At 43.0% G+C, this 21,601-nt stretch overlaps 1 protein-coding gene across 1 annotated transcript in view; it reads left to right on the top strand.

Annotated features, from left to right (window-relative positions):
• Positions 1–16,790, top strand: part of SLC15A1 (solute carrier family 15 member 1) — a 48,213-nt gene extending 31,423 nt beyond the window's left edge. Inside the window, exons 15-23 of the mRNA XM_040624027.1 lie at positions 438–519; positions 2,202–2,321; positions 3,382–3,528; positions 4,538–4,587; positions 12,682–12,789; positions 12,912–13,023; positions 13,567–13,710; positions 14,776–14,883; positions 15,813–16,790. Of these exons, the coding sequence (XP_040479961.1) occupies positions 438–519; positions 2,202–2,321; positions 3,382–3,528; positions 4,538–4,587; positions 12,682–12,789; positions 12,912–13,023; positions 13,567–13,710; positions 14,776–14,883; positions 15,813–16,004 (1,063 nt within the window). The 3' untranslated portion in view covers positions 16,005–16,790. The remainder of the gene's footprint in view (positions 1–437; positions 520–2,201; positions 2,322–3,381; positions 3,529–4,537; positions 4,588–12,681; positions 12,790–12,911; positions 13,024–13,566; positions 13,711–14,775; positions 14,884–15,812) is intronic.
• Positions 16,791–21,601: the final 4,811 nt, after the last annotated feature.

The raw sequence follows: 21,601 nt of genomic DNA, 5'->3' as shown, positions 1-21,601 counted from the left end.
GTGACCGGCAGGTTGGGGGTGGCATGAGGAAAGAATGTCTCCCCTCTATGATGGGGTTTTTAAAGAATTATATTTGAATTAGAGGCCTGTGTGCTGATGTTTCTGGAAACTTGTCCTTAAAATAAAAGTGCTATTAATGGCAGCTGGAAAAGCTTCTAATTAACGCTTTTCATATATGTAGACAATAGAAATGTTAACTATCATCCGAAGTAGTACCTCAGCTATAGTTTCTAGAAATTAAATGTAAAAATGCAAGTATGAAACTACATTATATTTATCCCTCTTAGCCTTGATCATAAATAAGAGAGCAAGAGACATTTTCATTCGGTGCTTTGTAGGGAAGCTAGTTTTGTTTGGGTGGGTGGTGGGAAAGGAGTGTGATCATGAGCTCGCTGGGATGAGGCTGGCGGAGAGTCACTCTTACCCTTGTCTCCCAGCTCCTTGAAGAAGATGACAGTTGGAATGTTCCTGGCTTCCATGGCTTTTGTGGTGGCGGCAATCGTGCAGGTGGAAATTGATGTAAGTTGCCCTCCCATCCCCCAGTGTCCTTTCCTGCGGGTCGGGTGGGGTGTCCAGGAGGCTTCTTTCTCTGGGACCGCGGGGAGGCCAAGGGCTCTGCTGACAGACGGTCCTGGAGCTAGGGATGATGTGGAGATGCCACAGGGGCAAAACGGTCCCTTTCAGGCAGCGTGCACCGTGGGTGCTCATCACTGTGAAGGGGGCAGCCGGGAGGAGGGTCGGATGGAGGGTACACAGGGAGTTTCTGTGGACACGGTTTTTATAATGGGAGTGGGAGTTTGTAGAACTTGTTCTTCCACAATCTGAACTTTTAGGAAGTCTGGTGAGAGGTTCATCTGTCTCAAACAGGCAGCATTTTGAAAATGTGTCAACTGTCTTCGGGAAGATGCCTTTCGTATTCTGATGTTTCTAGTGATGTTAGTTCCCACGCCAGTCCTCAGTGTGCCGGACCCACGGTGGCACTCAGCCAGATTCCTGGTGCCCTCCGTGTGAGAGCAGGCTAGAAACAGGTGTTGTGTAGTGTGGGAGACAGGAGGTAAACACTCTCCTCCCACCTCTGTCCCCTCCTTCTTTCTCTGTGTCTGTCTCCTCCCCTCTGTGTGTATCTCTCTGTCTCTCTTTCTGTTTCTGTCGTTGTCTCTCCCTCCTTCCTTCTCTCTCTGTACTTTCTCTTTTTAAATGTGTAAGTGTGACAAAATATACATAACAAGAATTTACCGTCTTACCCGTTTCTGAATGTACACTTCCGTAGTGTTAAATGCTTTCACGTTGTCATGCAACTCATCTCCTGAACACTTTTCATCTTGCAAAATGAACTCTGTGCCCGTTGAAAATAAACCCCCCCTTCCCCCCGCCGGCCCCTGACACTCATCACTCTACCTTCTGTCTCTGTGAGTTTCTCTGCTCTTGGTTCTTCACGTAAGTGCATTCGCACAGTATTGGTCCCTGTGATTGGCTGATTTCACTGAGCATAATGTCCTCGAGGTTCATCTGTGTCGTAGCAGGTGTCGGAATCCCCTTCCTTTTTACAGTGGAATCATAGTCTACTGTGGGATGAACCCGTTTTGTTGATCCATCTGTCAATGGGCATTGGGTTGTTTTCACGTGTGGGCTCCTGAGACTAGTCCTCCTGTGCACGTGGGGGTAGTCACTGGCTCCTGACCATGGCTAGCTTTGTGCAAAATGAATCGCAGGACTAGGATAGACTTCTAGAATAGAATAGAATGAATTGCTTCAAGGATCCTGCGATTGGAGAGAGAGAGTTGTCAGGAAAAAAGGCAGATCCCCAGAACAAACAGGTGAAGGCAGGAGGCATAGATCAGTTGTGAAAGGATGTTTGGGACACCGTCAGGCCAGTGGCTGAGGCTCCCAGAGTTAGAGGGCACGATGCTGGCCTCCCAGGAGAGCAGATCTCACGATACACGTTCATTTGGGCTGTGTTCACTCTGACCCCCTCAGACAGCAGGCTTCATAGCCTGGCATCCTTCGGTCTGGAGGTGTGAAGACCAAGAGCAGCCTCTCTGTGATTACTTCCACCTTCTGTACAAATATCATTTCCTATGGGTGCCGTGAGGCGAACGATTGGAGGCTTCACGGGAGGTGTTCGGTCTCTCAGTCCAGGCCAAGCTTGTCTTCAATATGCGTGGAAGGCGTCACTGCCAATTTTCTTTTATTTTGCTCAGAAAACTCTCCCAGTCTTCCCCAAGCAAAACGAAGTCCAAGTTAAAGTATTGAATATAGGAAATAGTAGCATGACTGTATCTTTTCCTGGATCGGTGGTGACACTTCCCCAAATGACTCAAGTAAGTAGAAGGAAATGCAACTTTCCTTTTTCTCTTCTGACCTGAGTTATAATAGGCTTGGGAGAAACCGATCTTCTCAATCCTTATATAATTCCTACACCAAGCGTGGAAGTGAAATGCCTTAGTATCTTGGTCTTATGTGGGCTCCACTCTAGACCAGTGTGCCGCGAACTTTGATGGGCGTGGGAATCGCCTGAGGAGCTTGTGAAATGTGGATCCTGAATCAGCAGGTCTGAAATTTTGCACTTTTAATGCGCTGTCCCTCAGGGGATAGTTGCCGCGGTTGGTGCTTGGAACCACCCTTTAAACAGCAAGGCTCTGTCCGTGGTTCTCTACCAGGGGCTATTTTGCCACCTCAGGGACATCTGGCAATTTCTGGAGACAGTTTTCATTGTCACAACTAAGAGTGTGCTATTGGCATTTCAGAGGGTGGAAGCCAGAGAGGCTGACACATGGTCCCAAAACAAAGACTTATCTGGTCCCAAATATCAGCAGAGCCCGGGTTGGAAAACCCTGCTCTGAACGGTCACTGGTCTGAAGTGGAGGGTCTCAACCTTGACTCTATGTTAGAATCACCTGGAGGGCTTTGAAAATTCCAATAACTCAGAGATTTTGATTTAACTGGTCTCATTCCTGCCGCCACGGTTGAGAGCCGCTCCCTTCAAGCTTACCCAACTGACGATCTTGAAGAAAAAAGAAAATCTGACTCCTGGTGCTTGGAGCAGCCCACGACTGATTTTCACCAGGGTTATTCCTTTGTCCCTAATGCTGTTCTCTGCCCGATGGTAGGAATGATTTCCAGAACATTGATTTTCAGAAAAAGAAATAAAAAGTAAAATGCTGTGCAAAAAGTGTAATTCTTGCATGACACTAGACAATTTCATGACAGATTCCGCGATGGTGGGTGGGGGGCTGAGACAAACCAATGCCAACAAGGCATTTTTTGATGTGTATGAATGTGAACTGGGGATGTCAAATAATACGCCGTGGTAATGTTCTGTTACACGATGTAGAATAAGACTGTATGGTATTAACTACTACTCCTTTTCTCCCTTTATAGACAAATGAATTTATGACTTTTGATGTAGACAAACTGACAAGTATAAACATTTCTTCTCCTGGATCACCAATCACTCCAGTGACTTATAACTTTGAACAGGGCCATCGCCATACCCTTCTAGTGTGGGACCCCATTTATTACCGAGTGGTAAGTAGTTGGACACTTACAGCTGATTCCTTATTATGTGTGATGTTGGAGAGACAGCCTTTTAGTGGTGTGACTTTGTTTTACCCCATGTAGTATTATGTAAGTTAATCCTCAAATTCTTCCTTCTTTGAGGATACAAGTCATTTGACTTTGAATAAAACTTTGGTGGATGGGAAGGGTTGATATTAATTAAATTTTAAAAAGAATATGGGGGGGCGCCTGGGTGGCTCAGTCAATTAAAGCGTCCGACTCTTGATTTCAGCTCAGGTCATGATCTCAGGGTTGTGAGATCGAGGCCCGCATCAGGCTCCATGCTGGGTGTGGAGCCTTCTTAAGATTCTCCCTCTGCCTGTCCCCCACGCTCCCCCACCAAAAAAATAACTAGTATGGGGTGTATATGATTATATACAAGTCACACGGAGTACATATGTGCATTCTTAGCAACTTTTTGAGATAAAATTTTTATATATATCTTTAATTGTATTGGTTAAAAAATTCACACTGGGTAATTGGAAAGTTAAAACAGTCTCTGAAAGAAATATAGTGAATATATCAGGTAAAAGCAATAAAAATACGTACAAAATACTTCAGGACAAAATATCAGCAACTAGATAGGCTATTCAGCATATTAGGAAATTATGAAGGTAGAGTTGAATTGAGTGGACGAGTGGTGGGTGTTCTGTAAGGTGAATTTAGGTGACCTTCTAGAAAACTGCAATGTGGAATTAAGACTTCTTGGTCATATGTTTTGTTAGGGAGCTCTTGAGTGACTTGTTCTCAATTCTTAGACAGTGGTGTTCTGTGGAACCACTAGAAAGCAATCATCAAAAATTATAGTGGCTCATTTAACCTCCCAGGGGAACCAGGACTGAAGGATGGAGCCCTGCAAATGTAATTGTAAGCCCTTAGCTCCTAGGATAAATGTCAATATCATTCTCCTTCTCCGAGGCTGAAATGGTAATCTAAATTTATTCTAATGGATTAGATTTGAAAATGCTTTCTTTCTCAGGTAAAGGATGGCCTTAACCAGAAGCCAGAAAAAGGAGAAAATGGAATCAGGTATGTATTTTTCTTTCAAACTTAAGTCTTATCAACTTCTTATGGAAGTAATGCATTCCCATAGTAAAGTCCAACTGCAACAAAGCTATAAAATGAGAGTATAGGAACTTATCCCAAGAATGTAAGGCTGGTTCAATATTTTTAAAAATCAATCAATATCATCTATCATCTTAATAAACTAAAGAGAAAAATCCATATCATCCTGTCAATGGATGCAGGAAAAGCATTTGATAAAATTCAGTGTCTATACATGATTTTTAAAAAAAACCCTCAGCAAACTAGTAATTGAAGGGACCTTCCTTACCTGAAAAAGGACATCTAAAAAACCCAAGCTACCATTATACTTAATGGTGAAAGTCTTAATGCTCTTCCCGTAAGATCGTCCACACCCTCCACTCTTATTCAGTATCCTTCTGGACACCAGTGCAATGAGACTAGAAAAAGAAGTTAAGCATCTCAATTGGAAAGGAAGAAATAAAAACTATTCCTACTTACGGATGACATAAGTACCTGCACAGAACGTCTCAAAGACTCTACCAAGACAGTTCGTGGAATCAATAAGTGAGCTTAGAACTGAGTGTAGAAATGTTACAACAGATCGACAACAAAAATCATATTTCTATAGATTAGCAATGAATGATTGGAAACTGAACATTTTAAACTATACGATAGCTCCAAAAAAAGATAAAATACTAGGTACAAATTGAATAAAAACATATATAAGATTTGAGAACTAAAACTACAAAAGGCTTATGAAAGAAATTAATGTTGAGTGAAATAAATGGAGAGATATGGCTGGCTTCATTGATTAGAATACTTAATATAGTGACAAGGTCAGTTCTCCCCAAATTGATCTGTAGGGTTAATGCAATTACTATGAAAATCATAGCATTATTTTTCTATGATTTTTTCCAGTTTTATTGAGGTATAAATGACAAAATCAAATACATTTAAAGTGTACAATATGATTCAATATATGTATACATTGTGAAATATTTACCACAGTCAAGAGTTAACACAATCACCTTACAGTTACCTTGTGTGTGTGTGTGTGTGTGTGTGTGTGTGTGTGTGATAAGAATGCTTAAGATCTAAAAAGCGAAGAATGTTTAAGATCTAACCACTTAGCACATTGGAAGTGTACAATACAGTATGAATTATAGTCACCATGTTGTACATTAGAACCTCAGAACTTATTCGTGGTGGAACTGAAAGTTTGCACCTTTCACACAACATCTCCCTGTTTCCCAACCTCCAGTTCCTGGCAACCACCATCTACTCTTTTTTTCTATGAGTTCAACTGTTTTTTAGATTCCATATATATGTGATACCATGCAGTCTTTGTCTTTCTCTGGCTTGTTTCACTTAATGTTTCTAGGTTCATCTATGTTGTCACAATGGCAGGGTTGCCTTCTTTTTAATGGCTAAGTAATATTTCATTTTAATACATACATATAGATATATAGACATAGGTGAATTAGATTTCATCCAAACTAAAAACATTTGTTCTGCAAATCTCAGTGCTAAGAGAATAAAGAGTAAGCTACATACTGGTATAAAATATTTGCAAATCACGTATCTGACTAAGTATTTGTATCCAGAATATATGAAGTACTCTCAAAACACAATAATAAGAAAATAACCCAGTTTAAAAACAGCAAAAGATTTTGACATTTCACCAAAGAAGGTAGACAGATGGCAAATGGGCATGTGAAAATATGCTCAACATCACTGGCCATTAAAGACTATAAATTAAACCACAGAGAGTTGCATGACATAGCTATTAGATGGATATAATAATTTTTTTAAACTGACAATACCAAATGCTGGCAAGCAGACAAAGCAACCAGAACCCCCATGCTTTGCCTAGTGGGGGTGCAAAATGGTACAGCCACTCTGAAAAACAATGAGGCAGTTTCTTATAAAGTTAAATGTATACTTACCATACAAGCCAGCCATCCCACTCTCAGATATTTGTCCCAGAGAAATGCAAACTTATGTTCACATAAAAACCTAAACATAAATGTCTATTCGTAATCACCAAAGATTGGAAGTCACCGGAATGACCTTCAGTGGGTGATGGATAGACGGACAATAGGCTGTAATACATCCATACAACAGACAACTACTCAGAAAAAAGGAACGATTGATACATACAGTAATAGAAATGAATTTCAAATCCATTATGCTGTGAAGGAAGCCCGTCTCAAAAGGTTACATGCATACTGTGTAATTCCATTTACATGGCATTCTGGAAATGGCCAAAAAAAAAAAAAAAAAAAGATAAGGATATGGGGACAGATTAGTGGTTGCCTTGGGTTAGGAGTGAAGGAGAGGTTTGGTTATGGTCAACGTGAGGGAGATGCGGGGGCCAATGGAGCGGGTCTGTATCTTAGTCATGGTGGTGTGTCTCTGAATCCAGACATGTGTTAAAATTCATAGAACTGTACACCAAAAATCCAGTGTACTAAATGCACTTTTTTTTAAAAAAAGATTTTATTTATTTGAGAGAGCACGATAGGGGGGAGGGTCAGAGGGAGAAGCAGACTCGCCACTGAGCAGGGAGCCCAATGCAGGGCTCGATCCCAGGATCTTGGGACCCTGGGATCATGACCTGAGCTGAAGGCAGACACTTAAACCGACTGAGCCACTCAGGTACCCCTTAAAATATACTTTTTAAGTAAGATTGGAAAATCTGAATAAATTGGGGGAGAAATGAGGGTAGGGCTCCTATTTGCCTCAACTCTTACCACCAATCTCTGTTTCCCTGTGGCCACTCCTTAACAATTTCAGATTTCAGCTTATACCAATTAACACTAAAACATGAACGAGTGGGGGGAAAGGTGTATGATTGGGAGGATGACTAATAACTTACTAATGGAAATTGTGAAGAAACGGAATTAACTCTTCATCTCTCTTTACCTCTGGCTTGTTTCACATTGTTAACATTTGTATCATTTATCTTTGTGTGTACTCCAAGTGCTAGGTCAGTTCTAAAAATGATTAATAAACAGTATTTACAAGTTGACTATCAAAATATTAGTCACAAGGTAATAAAAGTCAGAAAGGGAAAGAAATGTAACTTTATATCCTTGAAATTATATCCTCAAATAGAAATATTCTCAATGTCAAGATTAATTGGAATATCCTGTTGCATACCCTGAATTGTTTGGTGGTACCACAGCTTTAAACCAAGGTTTTCTTGCACAGCTTTTGTCTTTCCCCGTGACTTCCTTGGCCTCTTGTTGACACAAGCATGAGCCTTTATCTCCAGGGTGATCCAGAGAATGGACCCAGGGAATTCACTGTCCTCTTTGAGAACCAACGCTTCAGCAGGCTCTTTGACATACGAGGGCATTTGCTCTATAGTCCTGTGAAGCCACTGTCAGAATTTTCACCATCTGCCCAGGTTAGCGCCTTTCTTTCTTGAATTCTGGGTCATCTTTCTCAGACACCTTTCTTGTTTGGCTGCAGACTTGTGCTCAAATATCTGACCAAGAAAAGCTGTGAGGCAATTTGCAAGTCCTTGCCTGCCTGAAAATGCTTTTCTGTTCTCATACTTGATCATAGGTTGACCGCCATTTTCTTCCCAGAACGCTGGAGGCTTTCTATTGGCATCCACTGCCTAGTTGTGCTCAAACACACACACACACACACACACACACACACACACACACACACACACACAGCATCTGCCACTCTCTGTAGTTGATTTAATTTTCTTTTCACCAAGCTTTGGGGATCTTGTTTCTCCTTGGTGTTCTCACATCTCTCTGCAGTGTGACTACGTGTGGATAGTAGCCAGCACTAGGTCTTTTGGATTTTGGGTTCCTTCTCATTTTCTTTGTTCTCTTCTGTATGAGTTTGTTAAGGCTGCCATCACAAAGCATCACAGGCTGGAAGGCTTAAACAACAGAAAATTATTTCCTCACAGTCCTGGAGGCTAGAACTCCAATACCAAAGCATTGGCTGGGTTAGTTTTCTCTGAGGCCTCTCCCCTTGCCTTAGAGATCGTCATCTTCTCTCTGTGTCTTCACATGGTCTTCTGTGTGTCTGTGTCCTAATCTTCTTATAAGAACACCAGTGATCTTGGATCCCTCATGACTTCATTTTACCTCTTTAAAGACCCTACCTCCAGGGGCGCCTGGGTGGCTCAGTCAATTAAGCATCTGCCTTCAGCTCAGGTCAGGATCTTGGGGTCCTGGGATCAAGCCCCATATCGGGCTCTGCGCTCAGCAGGGAGTCTGCCTCTCCCTCTCCCCCCACTTGTGTGGGCGCAGATGCACCCGTGCATGCTCCCGCTCTCAAATAGATAAAATCTTAAAAAAAAAAAAAAAAAGACCCTACCTCCAAATACAGTCACATTCTGAGGTCCTGACGGTTAGGACTCCAACATATGAATTGGGGGTGGGGTGGAGACACAATTCAGCCCATAACATCTTCTTTTGTGTCTTCTGGATTGTTCTTCTGTCCTGCACACACGCACATACATACAACTGTCCTAACAGATCTAGAAGGAAATCCTCTGATGATGGTCATCTGGCCCTTTCCTAATCTTTGTATCTGAGTCTGAGCTGGACGTACCTCTGGGATGTCCTTTGTGGCTCAGAACCATCGTTTTGATTTCCTCAGAAATGTCTCCTAACTTTGGAAACTTTAAACAGTCTAAATTGTGGTATCCTTTCTTGTTCTGGTGCTATGCTAAAGCTTCATTCTTCTTTAAATTGTCTTTGCTGAGATCTTGGGAAAGAAGGACACATAAAATCAGCAACATTTTACCCCACCAGCTCACCCATGTGGTAAAAGATAAGCCAGAAACTTTTTCTTTTAATTGGCAACATCAAATCTTTAATGGATCAAAGGATTTATTATTTCAGCAATGTCCAGGAGACAATCCATAAAAAAGGGAAGTTCTGAAAAACTAATGTCAGAAACTAACTGATAAATAGAACAACTTCAAGAAAGTCAGGAGGTCGGATTGCAGACTAATATATGAATTAAAGAAAGAGTACACAGAATTTTAAACAAAATGGAAACCTTTTAATTATGTGGTATCAGTAAGTTGCAAGACTTACACGGACTATCTTCAACAGAGTCCTTTAAGTAAAGTGACAGGGGCGCCTGGGTGGCTTAGTTGGTTAAGCATCTGACTCTCGATTTTTAGTTCAGGTCATGATCTCAGAGACGTGAGATCAAGCCCTGCATTGGGCTCCACACTGAGCATGGAGCCTGCTAAAGATTCTCTCGCCCCCCCCCTGCCCCTCCCCCTGCTTACGTGTGCTTGCTGTCTCTCAAAAAAAAAAAAAAGTGACAATACTTGGGTCAAAATTGGTTGAGAATTTGATATTGACCTTTCTCATGAATTTTTTAACATTATACATTGCTATATATGTATATATTTATAAATAATGTTCTTGAGCATGTTTTTAAATTTAATATATTATTGTCCTGTGTATGTTCTGCAATATTATATATTATATATTATATATTATATATATATATTATATATTATATATTATAAAATATCATTTTGCTATATATATATATTATATATATATTATATATTATATATTATAAAATATCATTTTGCTATATATATATTATATATATATTATATATTATATATCCACTATATAATATTCCATTGCATGCATATACCACAATTTATTTATCCATCCTTTTCTTCAAGGAAATTTAGGTTATTGCCCTTTTTCCAAATAGTGCCCCAATTCACATTCATATATGATTTTTTTTTGTCCACATGTACAAAGTTTCTCTAGAGAGGTGGCCTTTAAAGCTTTTATTACATCCAATAAAAATATTTGAGCATACACCCATAATGCATGAATATGATACCTTTTAAAAATTATATATATAATTATCATACCAAATTAGTATGCATTATAATTAATTTAAAATATATTAAGAGAATGAGAAAAATAAAATCAATACAAGTATTTTTATTCATTAGTGGTACAAAAATCATTAATGTAGATGATGTGATTATATATGCTTCATTAGTTTCTAAAAAGCTCAATCTAAGATTTAGAAGAATCTGTGCATAGGCTTGGTTGTAAGTTCAGTTTATTTCAATCCTTGGTTTCTATTTCTATGACTGTCATACTGAAAAATACACTTCAAGGAAGGAGTATGGTCATAAGTAGATTAAAAAGAAATCTTCATTTAAAGATAGCTGTGGGTTTATTAAAATCATTTTGGTACTGGGACAACTGGGATACCCACATGCAAAAGACTGAAGTCAGACCCTACCTGATACCACACGCAAAAATGTACGCAGTGGATCATAAACCTAAATATAACTAAAACAATAAAATGTATAAGAGAAAAATAGGAGTAAATCCTTGTAACCTTGGGTTAGACAGTGGTTTCTTGGATATGAAGCCAAAAGGACAAACAACAAAAGAAAAAAATAGCCACCTGGGCTTCATCATATGGAAAGCTTTGGTGCTACAAGTGATACCATCAAGACAGCAAAAAGCCCATAGAATGAGAGAGAATATTTCCAAATCATATATCTGAAAAGAGATTCCAAATACGTAAAGAACTCTTGCAGCTCAGGAGTAAGAAGACAAATAACCTAATTTTTTAAATAGGCAAAGTATTTAAAGAGACATTTTCTCCAAAGAAAATATAAAAATGGCCAAAAAGCCTAGGAGAGATGTGCAACATCATTAATTATCAGGGAAATGCGAATCAAAACCACAGTGAGATACCACTTCACACTCCCTAGGCTCTAACCAAAAAACAGGCAATAACAGGTGTGGGTGGGGATGCGGGCAAATCGGAAGCCTTTTACACCGCTGGTGGGAACGCAGAATGATAAAATGATGCAGGCACTTTGACAAAACGTTTCTCAAAATGTTCAACAGAGAGTTACCCTATAAGTTGGCCATTTCACTCCAAGGTGTCCACCCAACTTTCAGGCTCCTGTTGACCTGGGTCAGGGTTCCATTTTCTATGTTAAGCACCTGTCAAACTACACCAAGTCAAATGCCCAGGGACTTTAGGACCTGAGCTTAATTCAAAGAAATGTCCTCCCAGTGCCTGGAATGTGGCCAATACTACTTGTTGCCACAAAGCTGATGAAATTTGGCTACATATTTTGGGAATGTACAGGTTAAATTGCTCTCTGCAGTACTTGGGTATACGATCTTATTACTGCCCATTCTTTAAATTGGATAATCTGCTGAAAGCTTTCACTCACCTGTCTGATAGGAAAAATCAACTAGTCTTACTCGGGGCAGCAGCCTTCTCTCTGATGGGCTGTAAGAGCGTCAGGGTCTTCTACAGCCTGGAACATTGAAGGAAGGGACCTAACCATCTGTCCACACTGTCGCCATCTATGTGGCCCTTTGAAGGCAAGCAACTCAACTGGCTCCGTGTGAAGCTTAGGCATAGGAGACTTTGCAGCACCTGGAAGCCTTGAGCCCTAGCACCAAGGCCTGTGGGTGCTACGCTCCCACCAGTGTTCTAGCAGAGTGCCAGTCACCATCACTCCAGGTCCTGCAGACACAGCCTTCCCTTTCTGAGGGGAGCTCCCCCAAAAATGTCTCTGGTTGCTGGACCGACCCTCTTCTTCCTCTCCACTCTTTGGGGCCCCTCCCTGCTCAGGCTTCTAGAGGTAAAGGACAGAAAATGGCCTACCATCTCCAAGCCCCAGAAAGAAGCTCGGATGGAGACAGTTAGGGTACTAAGCAACTTCTACTTTGGTCCTTTAGCTCTAAAGCTTCTGAGCAAGGAACAAAAAGCACTGCTTTCTTGAAGCAGGGACCAGCTCCTATTTCCATCCAGGCTAATATCCCAACATACCATTGAAATAGCTCCTAGTTACCAAGTACTTAGAACAGCTCCAGGCAGAAGACTGTGGTCAATTCTTTTGGGTGTGTTCTCATGAGTGGGTGAACAAGGACAAAGCTAGGGTGGCTTCCTTCTGCCTTTCTAAGTCTAGAAATCTTCCATAAACATCTTAAATTCCTTCCAAAAGAGAACACAGCCCAAGTTCGGGTGCACATACTGTGACGTTAACAAAGTATCCCAGAGTCCACTCACAAGACCGATGGTTTTCTGTTTCAGATTTGTAAATAGTTTTGATGAGAGCTTCAACATCACAGTGGGCGAGAATGCTTTTGTGAATGTCACCAGTCACAATGCCAGCGAGTATCAGTTTTTTTCTTTGGGCGTGTAAGTACCTATCCTGGACACTGTGCTCTGAAGTTCAAGGATTTCAAGTCTTTTTCTTTAAACACTATGTTGAAGCTGTTAATACCAGGAATGTTAACCTATATTATTCTTTCTTTCCATAGAAAAAACTTTACATTAAGCTCAACACAACAGATTCCACAAAACTGTACAAAGAATTTCCAATCATCCAACCTTGAATTCGGTAGTGCCTTCACCTATGTAATCAGAAGGGAGGTCAGTAAGTCATTCTGTTGAATCAGAAGTTCTACTCGAACACTTAGGACCTGGTAATGATCGAACTGGAACAATACTAGCATCTGTGTTTTAAATGGGCTTAGAATTCATTCGGTTCACCACTAATTCTTTAACTTACCATTGACTTAAGTTCGCTGTTATCTTTGGAATAAAAATAAAGAGACTGACTGAGTCTGACTTAAAGTCCACGTTGACCAGTATTTGATGCCCCTCCATAGACTATTTACATGGACTTGCGAACTTTGAGTTCCAAGAGATTGCAGTGTGTTAAACAAACCTGACTTCCAGTCTACTCTGATTTAAGAGGAAAACACTAGCGAACAGATTTTCAATCCCACCAAAGCCATTTCATCGCGAGGATAAAATGCACGGTTTCATACTGCCATTTAAAAAGTGTACTTACTTGACAAATCCTATGACGTGATCCTAGGAGTCCAAACTCCATCTGCCTGTTTGAGCAATGTTTATTCTAGAAGCAATTCTCCATTTTCATTTCTTCTCGCTTTTGCCTTATTGGTTTAGGATACTGGCTGCCCCAAAATGTACGAGTTTGAAGATATTTCACCCAACACAATTAACATGGCTCTGCAGATTCCGCAATACTTCCTCCTCACCTGCGGCGAGGTGGTTTTCTCTGTCACGGGACTGGAGTTCTCATATTCTCAGGTCTCTTGGTCATTGTTTCTACCACCCCTCTCCCACACCCCTGTTGGGACCTAACTTCAATAAGCGATATATTTACAGTTTAAAAGATTCTAGGGAAAAAAAGAATTCTAGAAAGCATTATGGTATCCTCCACCAAACAAGTTTTTTGAGATCCCCAAGTCATGTTTTTATCAAATAATAACATGACTCTGTTTAGCTTCTTGGGCGTACGTATCATATGACTCTGTATTCCCACATCATATAGTAGAGATGTGGAGTCCTAAGTGGGGAAAACTGTATTAGTGACCATGACCAGGATCATGACAGGCAGCGGATTCTGTATTCTGAAACAACTAGGTCAGCTGTTCATCCTGGTGCTCATTTCTGGGTTGTGTCCTCATAATCATTAAGGCTCAGGTGAGTTTCTTCCATAGCTACCAGTAAACACACTGATTAAGGCCTAGCTTTTACAAGTTAAAAGATGTTATTGCTTTCAACTGTTAAAGTTGAGAGTCATGAGGTAAATTTTGGATTAGAGCCTAGTTTCTCAACAATTTCATCAAAATATAGTTAAGGTCAAAATACAATGCCTAACACCTTTAACTTTGGCGATAAAGATCGTAAATATGAGTTGGGCAATCCCTTTCTGTGATGACCTCACAATCGAATAAAAGGACTATATCATAGGTGACAAGAGGGGTTTGGTCACGTGGCAGGGAAGCTCACAGCAGAGCAAGCTTCTGGCCCAGAGAGCAGCCTCCATTTAGGGGAAAAAGAATGGGATGGATGGTTTTGCTTGGAAACTCTTCTGTAGACATAGAATTGATTCATCTATAGATTTGCCCATTTAACTCAGGACAACTTTGCAAGGATGTGGAGAGTGGGAAACAAGGGATTCTGGTATGTTCCTACATGAGTGTTTGGGGTGTCTTGTTATCCAAGTGGTCATCCTTTCTATATGTGAACCAACCTGACTTTCGATGTGCATCTTTGGGCAGACTGCCCAATTGCACGCATCAGTAAGTGATGTTCTCCAGCTCCACGGTAGCCATCTAGATAGGGATTGACTGTGTGTTGTTTCCCCAGGCCCCCTCCAACATGAAGTCAGTGCTTCAAGCAGGATGGCTGTTGACGGTGGCTGTTGGCAACATCATTGTGCTTATTGTAGCAGGAGCAGGCCAGTTCAGCGAACAGGTACGGGATGGGGAAAGAGACTGTGTGTGTCCGTGGTCATCATGATGACTCTCCCTTACCACCTGTGTATACACACGGTCATCTAAGCTAACAGCTGAATAAAACCAGCCGGAGAGGGTGATGACCAAATGGGTTTTTGGCCAAGTGTGTGCCAATTCTTCCTATTTCCACTTGGTACTATACAGTTGGAAAGTGACAACCAAAATACCCAGATTGGGTTAACATACCTATACCCTACTGTGGTTTACTATCAAAGGAAAGATCTTTCCTAGCTTCAGTGAATGCAGCGTAATGGCCCCAAGCCAGACATGTTTTCCAGAAAGTTTCATGATACCTAAAGTTAGAGTCATTCTAAAGGTGTTGTAACTTTTCCAGCTACCATAAAATTAGGGCTTTTCTGAAACTGAAACTCTCTCCTTCAGCACTTTAGCATATCTCTCTTAAAGGGGTGCTCCCTTACGCTGTTTCTTCACTTCCCCCTTCAAGTCCCATCAGGGCATGTGCTCATGCTGTGTGCGAGTAACCTCAAGATTCTGCCAAAGGATAATGTGGGGGTCTTGTCTTAGAACAAGTCAACACATTATTTTTTGCTCAAGAGTACTGTGTGCTGTTCTGTTGGTCCCCATCCTTCTAGAGGCCAGCTCTGTCCCTTAACATGGGTTTCTCAGAAATTTTCTCTCATCTTCCCAAAGTCTTGGTTTCCACCCTCCAGTCCTGTTACGGAAATGTTATCTTTATACTTGGGCATTCAAGAAAAGCTGGCCATTCTGTATCTACGATAGTAGCCTACCAATTTTCCAGAACAGTTTCATTGCAGAGCACCTTCTACCTAGACGTAGCAGGAAAATGTCCTCACAATGCATACATTACCATAACCTGCACTGTTATTGTTTTTGTTTTTTCTTGCTCCAACTCCAATCCCTTCAAAGTGGGCCGAGTACATTCTGTTTGCGGCATTGCTCCTGGTTGTCTGCATAATATTTGCCATCATGGCCCGGTTCTATACTTACGTCAATCCAGCGGAGATTGAAGCTCGGTTTGATAATGAGGATGAGAAAAAGAACCTGGAAAATATGAATAAATATGCCACAGTGGCTCCCGTCTCACAGACACAGATGTGAATGTCAGGAAGCAAGTGGAGGATGGACCGGGTCCAGGACATACCCTGACTTCTGTCCCCTGGTGGCAGGACACTCTGATGGGGAGGGCTTCGGAATTGTGAACCAAGAAAGCTCTTTTCTAAGCAGCCAGCAATGAACCTAAAACTCTGGAAGAAGTCTTTTTATTTTAAGAAAAGTCGTATTTAAAGCATGTACACACATACGTACACATACACATGCATTTCTACAACGATGAATCCATGCCCTGCCTTTAACTCCTTTTCTACCACGTAAACGAAGTCATTTTGGACTAACTAGTCATTTTTTGAAAGGGTGGCAAAGTTCCATGTTGTTTGCATTCTAACCCTCTTTGAAAACACTGTTAAATGAGGCAGGAGCCGATGTGAAAAGTTAATTTACATGCTTTAGAATGGCATGTAATAATAAGCACCAGCTAGTATTAACTGAGAATTTTACCTTTTGTTTTTTGTTTTATTTTTTCCATTCCCTACCTCTTTTTAAATTTTGTATGACTCAAAAGACCACTCAGGTAAAGGCCAGTAATGATTTTTGGTGTTTCAAGTATGAAATACATTCCTGTTCTTAAAAATAAGTACCTGTGTGTTTTGGGGGTAGGATAAGAAATCCTTAACCTGTGTCCCGATTCTAAAAGTTGTGTACACTCAATAAAATGTCATCAGAAGTTGATAAAAGTACGAGCAAAAGCAATGTCCACATACAATAAATTCCAGGAACATGAAACATCAAGGTTTGTTTCTTGCTGGTGCTGTTTTTCCCGGGGATGTGGACGCCCATGCTTCGCTTTTGTTACCAGGAGCTTTGTACGTGCGGATTTATATGCCATCTTGAAGTGTTTTTCCCAACACAACAATTTTTTCTACTCGAACCAAAAAAGTTTTTTTTTAAACATTTGTTTATTTTAGATGGGCGTGGAGGGGCAGAGGGAGAGGAGAGAGAGAGACTGTCAAGCAGACTCCACTGAGTATAGAGCCTGACCCGGAGCTCGATGCCACGACCCCGAGATCACACCCCGGGCAGAAGTTAAGAGTTGGACACTTAACCAACTGAGCCACCCAGGTGCCCCTCAAACAAAAACTCTTGTAGAATGTTGTAAATACTTCATGCTTGACTCGTCTTATAGGCATTTATCTCGGGTATCAGACCCAGCGTGGTTCCACTTTGTCACTCCTACAAAAACCAGCAACAGTTCTCAGACAAACTGGCGCGCAGCTCTGACCGTTGGAACTTGCTCCCGTGATCCATCAGGAGGAAGGGCCCGGGGTGGCCTTCCAAGATGCTTCAGGGACAAGCTCATCGTCCCGCTGTGGAGACTGAATGAAGGGAGGCTCAAAGCGCAAGGTGAGAAACACCATGTGAGTCTCAAACCTCGCTGAAGACCTTTCCTACCCTTAGGATCAAGCCCTCGTTCCTTAGTTGAGGCCCACAAGGTATTTTTTTCTCACGACACATCTGCTTTCTCTCTGCTCACTCCAATCCGACTAACACTGACTTTCTTCTGGAATGCATCAAGTTCTCATTTCCAGGTCAGAAGAAAAATCAGGTCCTGAGACACACATTCTCTACCAGCTTGGCCCACCCAATCCGCCTGGCTGAGTTCTCTGCATCTTCAGGCTGTGGGCCACTTCCCCGGGGGGTTTCTCATCCCCCAGCCTGGCTGCCTCCCCCGTGCGCTGTCCCACACCCTACACTCTGGTGGGCCCTACCAGCTCTGCCAAGGCTGAAAGCTCTCTGCGTGTGTCCTGTTCTCTGGAACTTGGTGGGCCTTGATGTGTTACACAAACACTTTAAAGCGCGGGCTGGGAGGGGTGTGGCGGAAGATGGGAATGAGCCTAATGAACGAAGTCTGGCCTGCAAGCGTAGCTTTGAGGAACGACTAAGTTTGCCTCTCCGCTCATTCTGCCCTCTCACTTACCTATTATGTCCCTGATGGGACACACCACTAGCTAGATTGATGAGCGCGGGGGGTCATTATCTGTGCTTGCCCATAACTGAGAGAGAATGAAGCCTAAATCCTCTGGAGATATCTAGTCCTGCCTATCCTTACAGCCACTGGGTAACACTGGGCAAGTCTCAACGTTTCGATTTGATTTCATTTCTCTTACAAAGCAAAGAATACCACACACTCTGAGGTTTTAAAAACCCTTTGTTTCGGGTGGCTCCCAAATATTTGATGGACTCTGATGTTAACACTGTAGGATGCTTTGCGTATGAATGGAAATGATGCCTACGGGATCTTAGTTGGCCTTTGAATGAGGAGAGAGCGAGGGGAAACAGGTGCACTGGGCTGATCAGGGCCGAGTCTCCAGAGTCGTCCTCCCTCTAGCTATTATTTGACCACTTCTTCCAAACATAATCAAGACTGACAGGTGCCAGCGTGGCTGTTCTAGATGCAAGACATTGGACAGTAGCAAATGTCATGGGGAGGGGACGGAGGAGGGGACACGTGCGGCTGAATCAATAACGCGGGGTCTCTTGGGCCCTCATGTTTTCCTGCTTTATGCCTTTCTCTAAGTTCCAGGCTGATCAATGTAAAACCAAAATAGTACACTGACCGGGGCGTTGGCTGACTGTCAGATACAGTTGAGCATGGGTTGGGGAGAGCACCTGGAATGGAAGTGCTGTCCCTGGAAACAGCAGGACTTCATCACTTATACAGGTCTTCCCTGCTATTTGAAAGCGGGGTGTTCCCATGAAGCCTTTTGTCAGCCCAAATGGTGGGAAGCAAAGAAGCAATTACCATTAATTTATATGGAAAATTTTTAGTACTCTCCAGCCCCCAAAATTCCCTCTCTTAGGCTTTTCTGAGACCTACGGACACATCTTGCTAACAAGTGCACAATATAAATGGAGATAAAGTCCAGCTGCTCACAGACACGGTTCAAAGCTCTGGTATCTGGATGCTGAGTGCGGTCCTCGAGGAAGGAGCTGGGCTGCGTGGCTCTCGGGGCTCGGGGAGCTTGTACCTCTGTTACAGCTCGCTGCAAAACCAACACTGAATGCCAGTTTTGCTTTTCACGCTTTGTGTTTTTTTAAAGCAGAAATCCTCTTTGGATTTCTTTCTGCTAGCAAAAACAGGTACTAATGTAGGTCTTCTATAAAAGTGGCCTAATGCGAACTTTCAGAAAGCGGGGAACACCTGTACCTAAAGGCCGAACTATTTTGAGAAGTCCTTATAACATACATATGAATCTTCTTCATATCGGCCTATTCTTGTTTTGTTTCCATATTTCTCTTGCTATTTTTTAAAAAATTTTGTGGATGTTTTTTCTTTCGGGGTACTAAAATATTTATCTTACCGTCTATTTTAGACCTTACAAAATTACTTTATGAAATGTATGTCCAAGTTTGATTTTTGTTCACCATTTTGCATCTTGTCATACATTATGGAGGGTTTTTGCAGCCTCATGTTTTTAAATGGCAAACGATAGCAGTCAACATTTATCGGGCACTGTGTGCAGACAGAGCATTACGCGCGCTCTTGCATGAAGCTTACGAGCGTTAATCCTTGCAACGTCCCTATAATGTAGATTGCTGATGTTATTCCCATTCCACAAAGGAGAAAACAGCCACAGAGAAGCCAAGTAATCTGCCGAAGGTCACATCCACAGTCTGGCTCCAGAGTCCAGACAGCCAGCCACTCAACAAACTTGCCTCTCGCTGCCAACGTTTCACGGACAGCGTGGATTAATTTGATTTGATCCTTTCAACAGTGGTAAAGAAGGTCTTGCTTGCCCCATTTCCAAGATAAGAACACTGAGGAACCAGCTTAAGTTACTTGCCCCAGGCCATATCCCCAGCGGAGGGCCCAGCCGGTGTTTGAACGAATGAGCAGAAAGACCGGCCTCTTGACCACCGGTCTACTCTGTCTCCTTTCACACAGCAAAATGCAAACACGTGATGGGGGGGCATGGTGAAGGGGGTCCCAGAAAGCTTCGGAGAGGCAGCAGTTCCCTGGAAGCCCAGAATGGGCGGGGCTAGATGGACAGGAGGGGCCGTATGTGGGGAGGAGAGACTGGTAAACCCTGCACTCAGAGCATGAAACGGAAAAGATGAAACACGTTTGCCATCTTAGAAGGAGCCAGGGCCTCCTCCAAGGACCTTGTGGTGTTCTGAAAGCACCGGAAGCCGCTCCCAGGGGTCTGAGTTTTATGCACCCCGGTTGCGGGTGGGAGTCCCAGCTGTGGCTCCTCCCAGGTCGGGTCAGTGGGATTAGCTCTGAAGATCACCTGCCTGCGAGGGGCTGAGGGGCCCGGTCTCACCCTGAGGGGCAGTGGCCTGGCGGCAGGGGAGAGGCCTGGGCCACAGAAGGAGCGGTGGCCAGTGACAGTGCTGGAGAGAAAAGGAGACGGGGAGTCACAGCAGGCGGAGGACAGCAGAGAATGTGCCAGCTGTCCTGTGTTTTTAATTGTGGTAAAATACACAGAGCAGAACTTGCCGTGCGGCCATTCAAGTGTAGAGTTGAAGGGCACTCCCACTGCATGAAGGGCACTCCCACTGCAGAACTCTCTTCACACTCACGGAGCAAGAACTCCAATTCCCTCCAATCCTCCCAGAGGCTCCCAGAAAAAGAAGGCAATTCTCCTTCCACTTGCCTCCATCCTATGATGTCAGAGGGCCTGCAGGCTTTCTAGAGAAAGCCCCACGTGTCAGGGGCCTCTGACTCCAACCTGATCAAAGGCAGTGGAGAGAGAGCCCAGGTGTTGGGCTCTGAGGTCTGTCTGCCAAGGACACAGCCGCACTCCATCCACGTTCCCTCATCCTGCTGACCTCTGGCGATTCGGAGCCGATGGAGTTTGTATTTAATGTAACCCCTGGTTTGCTCTAATGAGGCGTGTAGGCTCCATGGAGGTGTTCAAAGATGCACAAGGAACAGGAGCTGGATGTGCTGGGCTGCTTCTTAGAGCTGACTCTTCTGGAAGCAAGTGTGGGGCCCTAAGAGCTTTCAATGAGTGTGGGAGTCAGGGGATTGGCCCTGGGCAGCAAGCCTTTGTGCCTGGGGACTGTCCTCTCCTTAGTGCTGAGCCAAGGAAGTGTTTCCCTTAATAATCTCCCTAAGCCGCTCTCTGTCCTGTTCAGGCCCCCTGTCACAGCACTTGGTGTGAGAGCTTCCCCCTGCCATCACCAGCAAGACGCCAAGAACCCTTCCCTAAGCTGGGCTTTGGGGCAGAGATGACAGGCTCGCTGCCCCTGCTGCTTAGCCCGGGTCTGGTCATCGGTCAGAATGAGCTTCCGTACGACTGTAACCTTCCGTAAGTCGTTCGACTTACTTGCGTCCTTGGTTTGGTTTACAAACCTGGAAGGAGTTCTTGCTGCGTCCCACACCCATGTGTGTCCAATAAGCAGGAAGGACCTACATCAATCCCAGCAGCAGCGTCTGCCTTTGGCTCAGGTCATGATCTCGGGGTCCTGGGATCAAGCCCCGAGTCAGGCTCCCTGCTCAGCGGGGAGTCTGCTTCTCCCTCTGCTCCTTCCTCCCCGCCCCCCCACTTGTGTTTGCACTCTCTCTTTCTCTCTCCCTTCTTTCTCAAATAAACAAAATCTTAAAAAAAAAAAAAAAAAAAAAAAAAAAAGCGGCG

This window comes from Ursus maritimus, unplaced genomic scaffold (assembly GCF_017311325.1).
Source record: "Ursus maritimus isolate PB19 unplaced genomic scaffold, ASM1731132v1 scaffold_10, whole genome shotgun sequence".
NCBI classification, from domain to species: domain Eukaryota; kingdom Metazoa; phylum Chordata; class Mammalia; order Carnivora; family Ursidae; genus Ursus; species Ursus maritimus.
Note: the sequence above shows the minus strand (reverse complement) of the source record. Positions and strands in the feature narration are given on the sequence as shown.